The 19593-nt window shown below is 35.5% G+C and overlaps 1 protein-coding gene across 4 annotated transcripts in view; it reads right to left on the reverse strand.

The window, feature by feature from the left end:
- raraa (retinoic acid receptor, alpha a) overlaps positions 1-19593 on the reverse strand; it is a 165381-nt gene that overhangs the window by 27874 nt on the left and 117914 nt on the right. Inside the window, exon 1 of one of the 4 annotated variants that reach the window (XM_058792874.1) lies at positions 8138-8886. The exons of the other annotated variants lie outside the window; for them this stretch is intronic. Within the exon in view, the coding sequence (XP_058648857.1) occupies positions 8138-8276 (139 nt within the window). The 5' untranslated portion in view covers positions 8277-8886. Of the gene's footprint in view, positions 1-8137; positions 8887-19593 lie in introns of those variants that run through there. 4 annotated transcript variants of the gene reach the window in all.

Consider the following 19593-nt stretch of genomic DNA (forward strand, 5'->3'; position numbering starts at 1 on the left):
AACAGAAATGAACTTTTTCATTAGGAGGTGATATTTGCCACCTTTAACTGTTAACTTTTTTTCGAACAATATTAGATGTATGCATCATCTTTTATGCCGAATTCTTAGATTTAATTGATAAATTCCATTAGAATAAAACAACACTATAGGATGTTACAAATAAAATAATCTGTAGCAACAAAATCCTTTTTACATTACATATTTTTGGCACAGAAGCTGCATTTAAAGCAGCATTATGTAACAGAAGATGTATTTACACTGCATAAATAATACTATGTATTATTTCATTAATAATATTAGGTATAATAGAATATCAATCAATAAGTATACTAGTATATGCAATACTTTTTATTAATATTAATACTTTGAATATTAAAAAATGAAGAAAAACAAATCTTTTGAATATAAAACTACAACCACTAGCAAGTGGAGGCAAGTCATTGTCTTAACGAGTGAATCATTGAGTCATTCACTCAATTGATTAGTTCAAATGCCTGATTCATTCAAGAACAAAGCAAGTGACTGTCTTTATGAATGAATCATTGAATCACTGATAGTTCAAAGATGCTGATTTATTCAGCAACAAAACACCACTGGTTCAAAACACCAACGGCTTTGTTGCCAAACCAGAGCACTACCAGACAATACTGACATTATTGTATCCACACAATATTAACTTTAACTGTTGTATAAAATCAGTATCACATAATCACGCTGATATTACAAAAAAATGACACTTGCTTGTGTGCCGTTTCATAACTAGGCCTATATAAATATAAGAAAAAACACTTAGGGGCATATTGAATTCCAGAGTCATTCTACTAGCTTAAATCATGCTGTGAAAGTGGGAACTTAAGGCGTGTTTCTGTTTGTTTTTTTGCAAAATGAATGACATACTCAATAATGTCAGCTTCCACATTGTTAAACAACAATTACAATATTATCGTAGACGATACATATTGCACACCCTATTCTGTACACTGTCTGTTTATGATTTATGTAGGCATATGCCACAAAAATAAGAAACCAAACCTAAACCTAATCCTTCTGCAACCATTTACAGCAGATTTATCAGCAGAGCAAAATATCCATGAACAACAATAAGAAAAACGTCTGAGAACTATACACAAGGACTTTTTCAAAGTAAGTACAGCCAACACTAGACACACACCGTCTCCTTGTTTCTATGAACACTTGTGTAACTCTGCAAACATGTGGCTCATTTGGCACCAAAATACTTCCTGCTCTCAACCAATCATGTGTCAGCGTCTGTTACCAGATGTCATTCAAGTTCAGACGAAAGTATTCAGGTTCAAGTGTTGTCTTTTCACCAGCTCGTACACACAAACACTCACACAATGAGCTTCATATAATCATGTCCTCCTCCTTGCCAATAAAATTCTGATTCTCAGACAAGCTAAAGAAAAACTCAATTATCTGAAGCAGACATGAATGCTTGTGTGTGTGCGTGAGTGCTTTCATCTGTTTCAGTCAGAGATGTTTTACTTTAATATCATGTATTTTAATGCACATTCTTGCATGAAAAATTTAAGCCTTGCGCAAGTCTGCAAAGTTGGACAGGCTGCATTTCTTTTTGGCCTTAAATGCACATTTGAGCACGTAAACTGCACACATACAATATTATTCTACTTCTCATAAAGTATTCAACATTGCAGCGTTTGATTCAATTCAGATAATGGAGGTCAGAAAACATCTTCCTTTTTTCAGTAAAATGCTTCATTTAATCAGTGATGTTGAACCATTTGTATAAAATACGGTATTTTCAGTCACACTTTGTTTTAAGGTCTAATTCTCGCCATTAACAAACCATTAACTACGACTTTTGTCTCAATAAACTCCTAATTTGCTGCTTATTAATAGTTAGTAAGGTAGTTGTTAAGTTTAGGTATTGGGTAGGATTAGTGATATAGAATATGGTCATGCAGAATATGATCTTTTTAAGTACTAATAAACAGCCAATATCTTAATAACAGGCATGCTAATAAGCAACTAGAGTTAATAGTGAGAATTGGTCCCTATACTAAAGTGTTACCATATTTTCTAGTTTTAATATTCCATGAAACTGATAAATGCTACTCTGACTGTAAATACAGTTTACACCATGATTTTAAAGAAACTGATATTTTGAATAACTGATATTTATATTAAAAATAACTGTAAATGCATTTAAAATGATACAAAAGATTTAGATTTCAAATAACTGTTGTTCTTCAAACTTTCTGCTTAAAGAATCCTAGAAAAGACACTGTACTGCGGTTATCACACTTCATTAAGCAGTACAACCATTTTCAACTAATAATGAAGGGTTCTTGAGTGTCAGATTAGCATATTAGAACGATTTCTGAAGGATCATGTAACACTGTCTTTTCATTGTAATGATTGATATAGTAAGCCATCTGTTTAGACTTAGAAAAGCTGCTATGGGATGCTTTGTTGAAAGCCAGGGGACGCACACACACGTAATGAACTGTTAATGTGATCGTCTACATAGGCATGTCAGCATCAGTACTGTTCAACACCGCACAATAAAACAGACAATGTAAAAATAAAGAAGTGGAACAGGCCAAGATCAAATATTCATGCGAGATGAAGCCTGAAGCCTCCATTACCTGATATATGCCCTTAGACGAGAATCTCTAAAGACGCCCGTTGAAGAAGAAACAGTAATCCTATCAAAACATTTATGTACTGCTAAGACTGATAGAATGCGGTCAGGTTGCATAGATCAGACACTTAAAATAAATAAAATAAACTAAGGTGTATTTTGAAAGATGGATGTGAGCCATATTTAAAAAGAGAATGTCATATGCAGAAAATCATATCTAAACACCCTAGAACGAACACCCAAAAACCTTAGAAGACCCACAATAAACACTTTGATACAAAATCTTGCAAAACTACATTGCAATTTTTTTAAATCTTTAAATGCAATGCACATATTTTTAAATGCACCAGCTGTTATCCTCCTAACTTCCAGGACAATTATCGATGTAAAATTAATCTGCTGCTTTTACATTGAACTGGTATTAATGTGAGAATGCCACAGACCACAGAGAGTGAGTTCACTCAAACCTAAATTCCTTCCGAGAACATATCAGACTCAATTCCTGCATGTCAGCTGAAAATAATAAAGGCCAGTTCACATCAAGAACAATAACTTTCTGACTCTAAAAGAAGAGAAATGTTTAATAATAAAAACTAAGAGGAACAATATTGTTAGGATCACTTTCAGAGCATTTATTCCAGCTGATTAAATGAATGATTAAATCCATCTGACTTAACGCAACATAACTGCAGAGCAAGCATACAATACACAGTACATTATATAGTTATTTTTGCGATTTGGTATGACTTCATACAATGTGATTTATACTGAAATGTATGTTTTTTAGAAAAAATAATAATAATTTAACCATTCCATCCCAATCATACCTGTCAGTGGGGTGAAAGTTCACCACCTATTTGTCAAAACATAAAATAGTTACCAATTGCCATGAGAGCCTGTTGTCCAAACGTCGATGTATTTCAGAACACAAAATAAGATATTTTGAAGAATGTTGGGAACCAATTGTATAGAAAAGAAAATGAGAGACTTTTCAAAATATTTATTTTATGTTCCATAAAAGAATGAAAGTTTTACAGGTTTGGAACAAAAGGAAAAAGAGTAAATTATGACAGAATTATCATTTTTGAGTAAACTATCCTTAACCAGGCTCTAAACCCTGCCAAAAATTACAGACATAAATGAATTACTACTTATGTTTTAATCACCAATGTTTACTATACAATTTAGTCTGTACAGTTTTGTGTTCCACTGATGAAGAACAGCAACAAAACACTCCATATACAGCTGCACTTACAAGACAAGCTTGTGTAACAAAACATTCCACTTCACTCTCTGTGGATAAAGCAATAAAGTGTCAATGTGCATCCTGTGCTATTAATTTTGTTGCAACAGTGCTAAAAGCTTCCTGTGTATATCAGGAAATGTATTAAAAGATAGAATTATGAAACTGCCCAGCTTATCCATTTTCTCTGACCTAAAATGACAAGAATGCACATCACATCAATACAAATCATCATTTCATCACCTACCAAACTCTTAAGTAGAAACTTCTCAAAAGTACTTGAAGGCAATGATAGCTTCAGCTGGTCATAAATGTGCATGAGTGCTCAAGTGCAAACATTCCTCAACTAATTGTTTAGTTCATATACAGAACAAGATGCTGTTAATATACAGCCGGTTTCACACACACGCTCCAATAAGAGCTCAGGCAGCTCTTATAATCACAGCGCATGGCACAACAATGCACTGACATGTGAAATGTGTGCAAAGGCATACGATACATGAATTGAATTTAAGAATAGATGTTAGTAAGAATTGTGCATGTGTAAAGAGGAGTGTGTACAAAGGTCTGTGGGTGCAGCGTGAAGGGGAGTGTGTGTGTGTGTGTGTGTGACTGTCATGTGAATAAGAGGCAGTGCATTCCTTCACGCTGAGGCGTGTAATCTCTCTGGAAACCCCACCTCAGCGCTGAGAGAAGCCGACTATCAAAGATCAAGTGTTTGATTCTGATCGACCCCCGTAAAGACCCTGAGCCGTCAGTCTGATGACTGAGACCATACGGACACATCAACACCCTCATTTCTCGCTTTCATTTATGAGTGGTTTATCATGCAGGAATCTAATACAAACATATTGCTGCTCAATTCATGTTAAGATTCTAAAAACAACCTTCAGTGAATGTGTACAACTACATGCTGTAGTTATGTTACATGCCGTTTCATGAGCTTGTATCAATTGGGATGTGCCAAGGAATATTTAATCAAAATAATGTTGAAAAAGGAAAAGTTAAAGAAATAGCTCACCTAATAATAAAAATGTGCTCAACATTTACTTACTCTCAGGCCATCCAAGATGTAGTATGTTTCTTTCTTCATCAAAATAGATTTGGAGAAATGTAGCATTACATCCCTTGCTCACCAATGGATCCTCTGCAGTGAATGGGTGCCGTCAGAATAACAGCTGATAAAAACATCACAATAATCCACACGACTCAACCGCTTAACGTCTTGCTAAGTGAAAAGTTGCGTGTTTTTAAGAAACAATCCATCCCCTGTTGTGCTCTCACTTCAAAATCCACCAACATGTATTTGTTTAGAACTGTTTTCACTTTTCTCCTGATGCATATTTCTCTCCTGATTAAGACTAGACTTTCTCCACTAAAGGACTCATATTTACTCAGAAGCAATGGTTTGAAGTTAAAAACGTCTTGATGGATTACCAAACATCCAGCTTTTCATTTCACAAAATGTTGATGTCATGTGGACTATTTGTGGATTATTGAGATGTTTTAATCAGCAGTTTGAACTCTCATTATGACAGAACCCATTCGCTACAGAGGATCCTTTGGTGAGCAAGTGATTTAATGCTAAATTTCTATAAATCAATGAAGATACAAACTTACATCTTGGATGGGCTTAAACAGGATGTGTTGCACCAACAGTAAGGTAAAAACCCCAATTTTACAGTCTCTGCACTGGCTACCTATTAAGTTCCGGATCAATTACAAAATATTATTACTTGCCTATAAGGCACTAAATGGTTTATCTCCTGCGTACCTAACTAGTCTTCTACCACGCTACAATCCAACCCGCTCCCTAAGGTCGCAAAATTCTGGACTTTTGGTAGTACCTAGGATAGCAAAGTCCACTAAAGGAGGTAGAGCTTTTTCACATTTGGCACCCAAACTCTGGAATAGCCTTCCTGATAACGTTCGGGGTTCAGACACACTCTGATCTAGATCTAGATTAAATCTAGATTAAAGACACTTTAGCCAAGCATTCACATAATGCATCTTATAATCTTGTACTGCATTTATATCTGATCAAATGTACATTATAATTCTTTAGATTGGGTTGAACAGATAATTTTTGCTTGAATATAACAGCAGCTACGCTAATTATGTCTCTATCTGTTTCTCTGATTCTGCCACGGGATTAACATCCCGTAGTAACTAGGAATTACTGAAGCGTCAGTCTGGATCCAACCCTTAAAAAGATCCGGGATGACCAAACACCTGAGAAGAGATGATGGCAACACCTCAGAGGACCACGGAGGATGCCAACCCTCAGACAACACATAATTACCAAGTTAAGTCTGTCATAACTTAAATATATTGGGTTTCTTCTGTGTGTATGTGTATATGTATGTATATATATATGTGCATGTGTGCGTATGCGTATGCATATATATAGTAGAAACTTAATTTCCTGTAAAGCTGCTTTGCAACGATTGTATCGTAAAAGCGCTATACAAATAAACTTGAATTGAATTGAATTGAATTAAGGTTCCAGAAGCATTTTTAGTGATTAAGTATAGGCTAAACCCTTCAAGACAAACCTTCTTCAATCTCTCCTTCCTATATTGTGACTACTTACTTACATAACTTGATTTGAATCAAATATTGTATAATGCGATTCAACTCTTACTTTTTTTAATGCCTATGGCAGTGGGCGATCCGTGTTGTGCTTTATAAGATATGCCAACAACCACAAAGGGCACGGGAAACAATATTTTAATATCCAAAAATGTGATGGGCAACAAAAACTGAACCCAGTTCTTTATGAATCGGAAATGTCAACTTTTTTATATGGAATGCTGTTGCAAAACAGAAATGAATAAGGCAGATTAAGAAAATTGCAATTTATCATAACTCAAACATTTTAATAAGGTAAATGATGCAAAAGCATACTTGCTATGGCACAACAGCCATTTCTTGTGTAATTTAGTGCTTGCAGAGAAGCATAGCCTATAGTGAACTTTAGTCAAGAGTGAGGGTCTCCTGGCGGCTCAAAGTTCTCTAACATAAAGCATATCTTATCCATACACCTCCAACAAAACTTGCACTTTTGACCGAATTGTATCATTACCAACGTGATGCTATGGAAATGTTTGACCAGCAATGTATGATTATGTGAACAACTGGGGGTCTACAGACTGCTGGGATCCCTTAAAAATGGCACAATTTATCTATATTTATCTATATAAAGTTTTACACATTTCTTAAATAACATAAAAATAGTCAAAGTAATTTATATTTCACAAAATGTTTTTCTAAAGGTGGTTATAGAGGAGTGAAAAAGCATCAGTAAACAAATGCAAATCTCTTTGTTGGACCAAACAATGGCTGAAAGAATCCAAGACGAGGCAAAGAATGTAAAAGTTGTTAACTGAGAAACTAGGTCAACACTACTATGCATAATGTAGTAATGTATGTTAATGTGATAACAGAATTTTGCATTTTTGTATGAAGATCCCTGAGCTGGCTGAGAGTCTGATGTGCATGATCTTTTGGCTAAACTTTTAGTAGACTATTGGTTCCGACACTCTTTTGATAAGGTTTCAGTGTTTACGTCCCCGTTTCTATGTCAAAGGTCATGGATTGCGTGACCCTGTGCGCCCTGGGTCACCATCCACAACGGCTCAAAGAGCTACAGCAGATCGACTCTTTTAAAATTGGTTAAAGCAAAAATCCTGCAATTACTTTCTCTCTTCATCAAATTTATCTCTCACATATGACCCACAAAACACTATTTCATCATTAAGCACAGCACAATTTAACATCCACAAGTTTCCCATTAACCTTGTTCTGAATTTCATTCATATTCTCTGTTCCATTTATGCTCAGCATGTTAACGAGCTGTCATAAAAGCACAGCTCTCAAGAGCCAAGATCTGCATGATTAAATGTTTTCAGAGCCATGTGCGTTATATGACTTACTAGATATTGTTATCTTTACAAACTGGTTGTTAAAATATGCCAGATTGATGATGGAAAGAAATAAACAATCATGTTAAATCCAAAGGGAAGATCTGCGTGCTGCTACTATGCAGACAAGAGCATCTCTCTTTCTCTGTGTCTGTGTGTCTGTGTGTGTGTGTGTGTGTGTGTGTGTGTGTGTGTGTGTGTGCGTAAGTGGGTCAACCAGCTGGATTTCAATATCAGTATAAGAATGACTTAAACAAACTGAATTAAATCAGACAAATTAGACTGCAGTTTAGTTCAGGAGACTCTACAAACATAAAGTGTTTTGCTGAATGAAAACGCACGTACAGTGGTTGGATCCGCTCCAGTGCTGATGTCTGATGGATGAGCTGAAGGGATGGGGCATCTTGTCCGGGATCAGACATCCTCTGCTCTGATTATAGTAATCCATCATGAGGAAAGGGTTCACATCCACACTCTCATACATGATCAGGTCGAACTCAATTCCTCAAGACAACAGCTGATCCACGACTGTACGTTACACTTCACATAGAGCTTTAACACAGAGATGGATCCATCCCAGATATTCCCAGAGGAGATCAGGAACTACAGAAGCGAGTAAAACTAAAGCTGATGCGCTCGTGCATGGTCAGAGATCAGTCCAATCAATGTCCGCTGAAACACTTTTTGCAAAAATATAGCCTATTCAAATAGGCTACAGGATCAACAATGTCTCAAAAGTGCAATTTCTAAAGAGTATATATTTTAGACCATATATATATATATATATTGTATTTACTCCAAATCTTGATCGGTTAATACAATAATAAAATACAGAACGAACGAGGCATCAGTAAATCCATCAAATATCCAGTGTTGAGCGCTGAGTTTGATCCAATATTATTAGCGAAGCTCCGATTTAGTGATGTGATTATTTTGTCTCGTTTGTGTCTCCTTGATGTCTTAAAACTCGTGCAACGATATTAAACAGCACACAAACGCGCGTTTAATGAGCTTGTGTGCGCGTGTGTTATAAATCCGCGCGGTTACCGTGTGTTCACGCGCTCGGAGCTGCTCAGCCTCAGAGTGTGAGAAGATCTTTGACGGGAGCGAGCAGCTGTCTGTAGATCCCGCCCATTAATGATGACGAGCCCCAGAGCCATAGAGACGAGCCGCCGAGTGACTGCGTTCTGGCCACGCCCATATCTAAATATCTTCCCTTTAATCTCCGCCCGCCTAAACGTCTCTGTCTCCAAAGCCCCGCCCACATTGCGTCTCTATCACTTTTTGTAAGTCAAACTAAATGCTAAAGATGATGAGTTTTTTAGCTGGAAAATAAACAAACAAATAAATTAATAAATAAATAAAACGTTTTCGCAAGATGTTTTTTTTTAAACCTCTCCATAATCTGGCAGATATCACTGAACAATCATCTGTCTGTGACAAATCTAGTCTCTCTAAACAAACCACAAAATAAATAATAATAATAATAATTATTATTATTATTATTATTATTATTAATAGGCTAATAATTTTCAAGTGTCTATTATTTCAATACTTTGGGCTTTTAACTCCCCAGCTCATTCATTTCCATTATCTGATAGGAGCTTGTTATGTGTTCTTACCAAACCATTCAATAGTCAGTATGTGCAAATTTAGATACAGAAACAAGTATTTAATATTTTCGTTTCATTTAAAAAAATCCTAAATCCTAAATAAATAAATAAAATAATAAATAAGCAAAGAAATAAACAAACAAACAAATAAATAAATAAGCAAACAAACATTATACCAAAATACATTTGGTTAATTTAAGTCCATGATCCAACTGTTATTCCAGGACATTTAATGAAAGCTTAAATTTAGATTTTATTTTTTAATTAATTTATTTAATTAATTTATTTAATTAATTTATTTTGTAGTAGATGTGCCTAACTAAATGTGCCGTATATTTTAATATTTCAATTTGTTTTATAGGCCTATCTGCAGGTAAATTGTCCAAATAAATAAATAATTAAATACATTGAAATTAAATAAAAACACATTTATTTAATAATTGCATATATATATATATATATATATATATATTTATTTATATGGTACTACAATGGGGTGTTAAATCCTTTAATAAGATTTGACATTTGACTAAGTGAAGGTTATATATATATATATATATAAAAACATTTGACTAAGTGAAGGTTACTGTTGAATGAAGAGAGTGATGATGTGCGCACATCCAAAAACTTTGGGCAGGTCCTCGATTATATGAAACACTTCACAGTCAATAGACAAAAGTCGGCACACTGCCACTACTGCTCTCAAATTTTTTTATTAAAATCACAATGTTTCGACCCTAAGGTACTGTTGAAATTAGTGATGCACGATATATCGGCCACCATATCGGTATCGGCCGATAAATGTTAATATTTCTGTTATCGTTATCGAACCGATAAGACAATTTGTCCGATTTATATTAAAAGCCAATAAATAATGCATTATTTCCTGCAGAGGCACTTCAGATGCGCACTGTTTGCCATGATGGTTTTTAATTGCTTGAAATATTATTGGAATCACTTCTAAAAGGAAAATACAGTGAAGTGCAACGTGTGCAGGGCAAGTCTGTCATATTATGAGAACATTACTGTTAAATAATTAATGGAATCTTTGTGCGCCCGTGTTTTAGCGCGTTGTTATGGGAAGAGCGCATCCAGCTACACATTCATGACTAGCACAGTTAAGTTCGCTTGTGCATTTGCAGCCTTTTGTGCAACTGTAGGTTGTAATACTGTGCTTATTTTAAGCATATCTGATTTATAGAATCCTATAGAATTCGTTAAGTTAAGTTAATAGAGCGTTAATAGATCGCTTCTGTGATCATCTTTAGCTCAGCGCATGCAGCTCAAACAGCAGCGCACAACATTAATAACTATATGATTGGGATTATCATATATATAATATTATAATGAGAACATATTATTATAAAATGTTGTGAATTCTTTGGTTAAATTTGTCGTGTTTTCAGCGCGTTGTTGCGGGAAGTTACACATTCTGGTTAGCACGTAACTTAGTTCGAGTTCACTTGTGCATTTACGTCTTTTTGTACATACAAGTTGTAATATTATGCTTAGTTTATGTTTTATAAATAGCTGAATAATCTCATATATGATGCATTTCCTTGAGTTAAATAAGCTGCCAACAAAGCACTTCAGTTTACCAGTGTTCATTCAGCTCTTAAGTTTCAGCGCACGCAGCTCAAACAGCAATACACAACATTAATAACAATGATTGGGACTTTCATATATATAATATCATAATGAGAACACTATTATAATAAAACGTTGTGAATTATTTGGTTTAATTTGTCGTGTTTCAGCGCATTGTTGCGGGAAGAGCCAAGAGAACATCTTATTAGCGTGTAACTTAGTTCAAGATCACTTGTGCATTTGTGTCTTTTTGTGCATATATAAATGATAATATTATGTTTATGTAGTACAGTATAAATAATAAGCGCTTCAGTTTACGGTGTTCATTCAGCTCTTCAGCAGCGCACGCAGCCAAAACCGCATGCTGCTATTTGAAACAGTGGTATTAATTTAAGATACTTATTTTTCAAAATCAATTATATATTAATAATAATAACCACCACTTTTATTTTTATCTTATTATTTTCATCAACAATATGGTTTAATTAAAACAATTTAGTTGTCGGTGCGGAGGCTATTCCACTGAATTTATCCATGGCACATGATTTTTTATTATTATTTTTTATATATATATAACGTTAAGTAATGTTGTCCAGTAACTTGTTTACATTAATTAAACATTGTTTTATTTATTTGTAAGGCTGCTTTATGTTTGATTTATGATGAAGTGTTTAATAGCTTTTAATGGTGAGACTTTTTTTTTTTGTATTCAGGCTCTCAAAAATTCTATAAAAATTTGGATTTAGATTTATCGGCCAACATATCGGTTATCGGCTTTCATTTATAAAGAATTATCGGTTATCGCATCGGCCATTTTCATATCGGTGCATCCCTAGTTGAAATCACTATATTTACACATGCAGCAGGGCTCTGAGACCCCAAACAGAATGGAAGTCAGTCTGCAGATCATGATCCTTAAAACACACGCAAAGTTGTTTTTTACTTTACTGAAAGCAAAACAGCTTGAACCAATGGCCTAGTTCAAAATTACATATCAATGCAAAAATGACAAGTTCTAGTTAAAGGAATATAAAAGAATGGCATCTTCAAAACTCATTGTCAATATTTCAAAACAATTTTAATTACATAATGCACATCCTCTAAGTTTTGGTTTCTTAAACCAACTTCAGAGTTCCTCCTTCTCAACTAGTTTGGCCCTTCTCTAGTTCTCTCATGGCTCATTTGTCTCTCTCTCCATTGCCGTCTTACTAATTTGCCTAATGTTATGCGGCTGAACTTTTGCTGAACCCATGGAAGCAGTCAGCCTCACCTCTCAATGACCCACTCCATGACACCGATTCGCTTCCATGCCTTTCTCATCTGACATCACACAAAGGCGTTCCACCTTGTTCACCGGCCTTGCATAACCACACTCAGCAAGACGAGCGCTTTTCTTTGAATGATGTGCTGAAAGTTTCCAGAGAAACAGCCTCAAATGAGTCACAAAACAACAGCAACATCTTGGAGGTGGCTTAGTAAACTTTTGTAAGTGCATATATCACTCTTTCCACTGAATATCCAGTTTCATCTCAAAAGCTGATTCAAGAAAGAGTCCCCCAAAAGTGTTTGGATACTAGATTGGACACTCATTGTATTAAATAATAAAATACGAAACCAAATGGCATTCATTTTAAATAAAGATTTCATGTAAAATGTTTCACAGAATGTTTTTTCAGCCTGAAATGATAAACCAATAGATATGAGAAATGAAGGCAAGACTGTGCTACCTTGTGGGGCGTCCAATCCTGCTCCTGGAGGGCCATTGTCTTGTAGAGTTTAACTTCAACCAACTCCAACACAGTTTAGCTACAAGTTTCTAGTGAATCTGAAGACCTTGATTAGGTATGGTTGGTTTAGGTATGTTTAATTGAGAATGGAGCTAAACTCTGCAAGACAGTGGCTCTACAGGAACAGCCCCTTGCATTACTGGAACACACTTCATAGTTAATGTGATTATGTAGATACGCTGCTAAAACACTGTGAACTCGAGGGAAACTGACCACATACATCCACTAAAACCAGCTGAACCAGCATCACTGCAACACCTGCTCATTGAAAGTCACTGTAAAAACAAGTTTTGTTCTGAGAAAAGCTCTAGCATCAAGTTCACAGATGTCACCAGCTTTAATATGTATTTACCTAATGCAAAATAATACATAATATTAAGTGATCATCATGTGTCCACTGTATGTTCTGAATTTGGGTCAATAAATAACAAGGGTTGTGTACTCCTGAGTCAAAATTCACAGTGATTCTAAGCAGAGGCTGAATATAAACTGTGTTTTAATGCAGTACCTGCTGATAAGATAGCAAACTCAGCATTCCTCTACAGCACTTTTCCTCCTTCAGTCTTTCAATATACTGAGACCTGGACCACTCTACAATCACAGCAGCTGAATGCTAAATTAGTTTGTAAGCATGTATTTCATTCTTGCTTTATTTGCAAATCCAACTGGTTTAGTTGTTTGTCATTATGGATTTCCCATCATTAAACAGCAACAAGTTACTCGGCCCTACATACAGTACGGTTTGGAAAATGGATGATTTATCACATAAACTTTGATTTAATCAACTAATGCTTAATGCTGCGACCCACCCAGTGGCTCTTACAGTATGTGAGGTAAGTAAGTGAGTGTGTTTTTTACGAGTTTCATTTAGCATGAGTTTCATCAGAAAGAGGAAATTTGGTGTGAGAGTTTGTGACTCACTGGGAATGATGGCCAAAAAAATTTAATCATGAGAAACATGTGCATTTATCCTAAAACAATTTCTTCATTTAAACCTCATTTACACATTGCAGATTACATAAGAGACATGCTCAAAACCACTCCACCCCCATTCCAGGCCAGCCAGAGTTTGAGTGTGGTGATAAAGGGTGAATAAGGGGGTAAAGGTGGGTTTATGGGCCAAACTAATGGCAGTAATTGTGGATAGTACCTTTTGAGGGTGTTAAACTATTTTTATAACCCACACTAAAATATATTATTTCCTGGAAGTTAAGAAAGGTGCCCTAAACTAGGACAATAGTGTTTGGCCTTTAACAGGACACATAGGTTGTTGCCAGCCACATGCAGCTTTTTCAAATGCATTAGGTTGGTCTTTTCAAGGTTGCTGTCACTACCAAAATTAATTCTCAGAAGGACTCTCCCTGGACAAGAATAAAAGATAGAAATAAAAGCTTGCATTGACGTTGAACTGTGAGACTCCTGGCAGACCACAAAATTATTATTTATGCCGAGACAAATCTTAAAAGCCCTAAATCTTTTATAAATTAATTTGGGTAATATAAATTGGGGGCTCGTCCGGGATCTTGAAGCAAATTTAAACTAGTCAAAAATCAGTCTAAATCTAGAAATTAGGAAATTCCTAAATTAGGAATTAATCTAAATAATAATCTGATCTAATATGTTTCTATCTTATGTATGTATGCATAATATCTTGTAAAAATGCAGCTCTGTAGAACTATCATCATTTTCCATTCTAAAGTGAATGAAATGCAAACAAGTGAACTACAGGACTATTTCATGACTTTATGGTAATATAACTGCGTTATATAGGTTTCCTCAGCAAAACAGTCTCAGAATTAATATATATATATATATATATATATATATATATATTGTTTGTTTGTTTGTTTGTTTAAATGCAGTAACAAGAACAATTTCTGAGGCATTTTGTACTGTTTGAACGACAAATTGGAGTATTGCAACATCATTTGGGTCTGATTTCCTCCAACGCCCATGCTTTTAAGCGCCACACAGTTTGTGTTGTTCTAATACCAATAAATCCCTCCTCAAACCAAACACAGCTTTTCATCTTTTAGTGCAATGCCAAAAGGAGGAAAGACTGAGGAAACTCTAGCTGTGAACTATGTCTGTAGGGACGAGCTCTGAGCTAGTCTGCTCTTGGATCATTGAGCTTGTGCATTAGTTTTTAAGACGTGGTTTAACTAGGCAGGATGACATCAGGAATCTGGGATTGGTGATGTGGGAAGCCTTTTTAACACATGAAGAACTGTGAGAAGAAAGTGAAGTAGCTGTTATTGTAACTAATAACTACTAATATTTGAACCAGCACCAGTGTTACTGAGGTCCTTGATATATTTACACATAAGTAAACTAAACCAACATAGCCTATATGCCAACTAAAATAAACTAAACCAAAAAAAACTTCAAAATGTGAATAAAAATAAAAATAAATAAATAAAACAAAATTTCTGTAATTTGTTTAATTTTTGTTTTTGATGACAGTAGTAGTTCTTAAAATAGATTCATTAATTATAACAACTTTTGGGAAGATTTTTATTATTATGGCAAAGTCAAGGACAATGTTATGTTAGTATCTTCGAGATACTATCATAGTTTTATTAATAGTTAAAATTAGTTATATATTAGTAAATATTGTTATATTTACCAATTTTAGTTTACTTTGTTTTAAATTTTACTAATTCTGTTGGGTGTTTTGTAATTTTTATAATTACTATTATTGTTATTTTTTAGGTCACACTTTATTTTAAGGTCCAGTTCTCACTATTAACAAACCATTAACTATGATGTTTGCCCCAATAAACTCCTAACTAATAGTTAGTAAGCTAGTTGTTAAAATCAGGTATTGGGTAGAATTAAGAATGTAGAATTTGTCTATTTTAATTTTTATTGTATGTCAAAAAACAAAAATGTGGGTTTATTTTGTTAGTGAGTTAACTATAATCACCCTGCTCAAGGGTTAGGTTAAAAAGTGGAAATTGGCACATACAAATACCTCCCTCTCATACTGAAAACTGAGAACGTTAGTAGTATTGGAGCGGGTCGTCAGAACATAAGTGCATCAAAGCTGTAACAGGCAGTTTAACAGGGTGGTGTGTTTCATAAATCTACACAAACAACAGACCTCCACATGGCCTCACATTGTACTTTTATTCTCTCTGACCCATCATTCCTCAAACACAGAGAGGCATGGCCCCTTTAATGTGCCCTATAGAGCACGCTCAGGCATTTATGGCACACGCTGCAGCTCTGGCAAGAGGTCTTTATGGCAAACGGCTGATGTACGGCAGCCATTACATGCTGTAATGACCAATATACACACCTTTAGCCAAACAGACTTGGTATCAAGTCCATCTAAAAATGAAAAGTTTATTTACTCACCCCATTGTCATTCCAAAACTGCTTTTTCCACACACACACACACACATGCACACACACACACATGTTGGGTTTCCATGCTTTATAGGGACATTGTATAAATGTAAAGGTTTTAATACTGTACAAACTGTTTTTTTGTTTGTTTTTTTTTCTATCCCGTTACCCTAACCCTACCCCATAAACCTACCCCTCACACAAAACTTTCTGCTATTTTAGATTTAAAAAAAAAGAAAATCATTCTGTATCTATAATTATAAGCTGTTTTCCCCATGGGGACCAAAAAATGTCCCCACAAGGACAAGGATTTTGGATATTAAGATATTTTGAAGGATGTAACCAAAAAAAGTTCCCATTTTTTCCCCTCTATATAATGAAAGTTATTGGGAATGGAAACTGGTTGGTTACCAAAAAAAAATAATACAGGCTTGGAAAGACATGAGGTAAATTATGATTTCACCCTTTAAAGAAGCTGTATGTCATTTTTTGAGTGCTATACATAAATGTCTGATATACATCACCTGATATACATTGAAGGTGTTCTGAGAAATCATATCTGTATCTGTGATAGATGTAGATGCTGTAAGCAAAAAATAAATTGTACTATCATAAATCTGTGAACGCAAACACACACTATTTAAACAAGATAGGTTTTCTAAAAGATGTTTAAGTTATGACTTTAAGAGAACCTCTGTCATATCAGAAAAGAGAATTGGAATCACTTAAGTTTTAACTAAGTTTGTATTGTCTGAATGTGAATGTTTTGTTTGGATTGTCATGTTTTTAATCAAGGTCTTCAGGATTGCCTGAAAATCACGGAAGGTGTGTTGAAGCAGATTGGAAATAAACTTTGAAGGACGGCGGGTCTCCAGGAGCAAGATTGAAGACTATAATGAAGGTGCATCAGAACAGAAATTTAGATTTAGTTACAAAATAAATAGTTAGTTTAGCTATAAATGAGGGTATGTGGAAAAAAATAATGTACCGCAGTCGCAGACATTCCTATCCAGAACAGGATTAGATTTCTTAGAGGACGCCCAATTTAGCTGAAAAACAAGTCTTTTTTTTTTTTTTCCAAGATTGTGTGAGAGACACAGACTTGTTCAATTCAGACGGGATTAAGATCACAAAGTACGTCTGTGAAACATGAATCTGACCTCTTGGAAAACCAGTTCTGTCCAAATAGGGCTATAGTCGGTGAGAGAGAAAGAGAGCAAGATTCTGGTTTTACTTCAGTACTGTTTCGCACTGATCTGGTTAATGTAGCGGATTCACAAGATGCTAAATTTTCAGAAGCACTAGCATGCTCACTCTGTCCATTCATCCATCTATCCATTGCAAAGCGGCTGTAAAAGCCCATCCTCGTGATGCTGAACTGGGGTAAGCCAACATGCTGTCAAGAGCAGTGAAAAAGAAACACTCTCGGCTTGAGTGGAGAAAGGATTAGACCATTGTGAGAATTGGATGGGGGAGGGGGTCGCTTTAAATGGATTTCCTGTGTGTGCTTGTGCCCTCTGCGTTATGACACCCCCCCGACATGACATGCACTTGAGACTCGCCCCGGGTCATGGAAACACATCTGATACACAGCACACAAACAGTAAATGTGACAGAAGCCACTTTTCCAACAGGGGAACCGGAGCTGGTGTCCAATCCGCATACTTTCTCCGAATTTCCACAGCAGAAAAAGCAGTTCTGGGTCAGAAAAATAGGCTCCGCACCGACCCACTAAAATCTGCTAGTCACGAACCAGGAACCACTACAGTTTGTCACCAAGTACAGTTTTCAAAACAGGAACAACTCAGTCTGGAAGGACTGATGCAAATCTAGATTGATCCCATTATAATCAATGAAGTTGCTGCTTTTATATGTGTCACATTATGCAAAGACTCAGGAAACTTACAATAAAATCATTATTCTTAAAAATCTGTGTCTGAATTCATATAAAGTTTATTTGTTACACATCATGATTCCTGAATTTAAATTACCAACTTGATCAAAAACCTGTTCTACACAATCTACTACATGCCTTCTATTTATAATTTATAGTTTATACTTTTCAAAGGCCAGCCGTCCATCCATCCATCCATTTTCCATATCGCTTATCCTTGCAGGGTTGTAGGACTTTTCAAAGACCTTGTAGTATAATTCTAAAAATGCTCACCTTTACATGTCTATTTGCTTATAATGATTTTATAAATTGACATTATATTGTTATTCATATTTCAAAATAAACATTTGAATCTTGAATCAATGAATCTTTTTAACTATTGTTTCATATGTCAGGTTTTACAGGATTAAATGGAAACAGTCAACTGACTTTTGATCTGAATTAGGAGACTTTTTCCCCATTTTCAAAACTACAAGAAATTAGCACTAAAACTTAACTAGAAACTGCAAGTGCAAATTACGGGACACTAACATTAGACTGAAAATGAACTGCACACTTAGCAGTGACAAAACACTTAAATGCATATGACATTAAGCTGATATTTACAGTAGCACTGATGTCTCTATCTTGTGTGTGTGTGTGTGTGTGTGTGTGTGTGAGATCTGGATAAGCGTGAGATGTAGAATGAGCCTGTCCTGTCAGAATCAGTTCAGATGCTAATAGCACATCAGAAATCTAGCAAACAAAGCCCCATCACTGCCCCATGACAAATACCCCAGAGCCCAGGGGGTGTTTGTGGGGGACGGGCTGGGGGTAATGAAATGGATAACTTCCAAACCTCTTCATTAAAGAGAAAAGAAGAAGATCAGCATATCAAAAAGAAGAAAGAAGAGGAGGAGGAGTGTGTGTTTGTAGTGCGAATGTGTGTAGTGTGGTCTTCTATCTGAAGAGCGAGCACATCCTGGACCATCGAAGTACTGCGTATATACTTAATACGTCTTCTTCTGTTTTAGTGTCTAGTAAATTAATTTAGTAGACTAATTTTACATGACTCGCATTCATGACGCGCACTTAACTGCAGGACACTTGAGATAACGGCCCCCCTGAAGCCCATCGGGCATCATGTAGGGGGTCACCATGGCCCTTGATTAGCATTTAAATGTCTTTGATAAGAGCTGAGAGGACACAGGCCGCTATATCAGCAGATTTGAGCCGCTCCAAACACACTCTAGTATTCATTAGCTCATCCCACTGACGGTGAAGCTGATCATTAGAGCAAATAAACCCATCACACATAGAGTGAACCCCGGCCGATCACAGCCACTGATAGAACAGAGAATGAGAGATGCAGATAAAGACGAGAGAGTGAGCATATTTAAATTAAACAGAGAAGGACGTCTCAATGAAACCTGGTTGTTGCGTGGGGGAATGTTAAAAATGTTACATTTGGATAGACAAAGATGCACAAAAATGCCTTTCCCCATACAGCCAAAAATTAAAATTAAAATTGCTAAACAGTGAGATCTTTTTTGAAAATTTAGGAATTGAAAATTTTATTTCATTTTATAT

The sequence above is a fragment of the Onychostoma macrolepis genome, chromosome 12 (assembly GCF_012432095.1).
Source record: "Onychostoma macrolepis isolate SWU-2019 chromosome 12, ASM1243209v1, whole genome shotgun sequence".
In the NCBI taxonomy this organism is placed as follows: domain Eukaryota; kingdom Metazoa; phylum Chordata; class Actinopteri; order Cypriniformes; family Cyprinidae; genus Onychostoma; species Onychostoma macrolepis.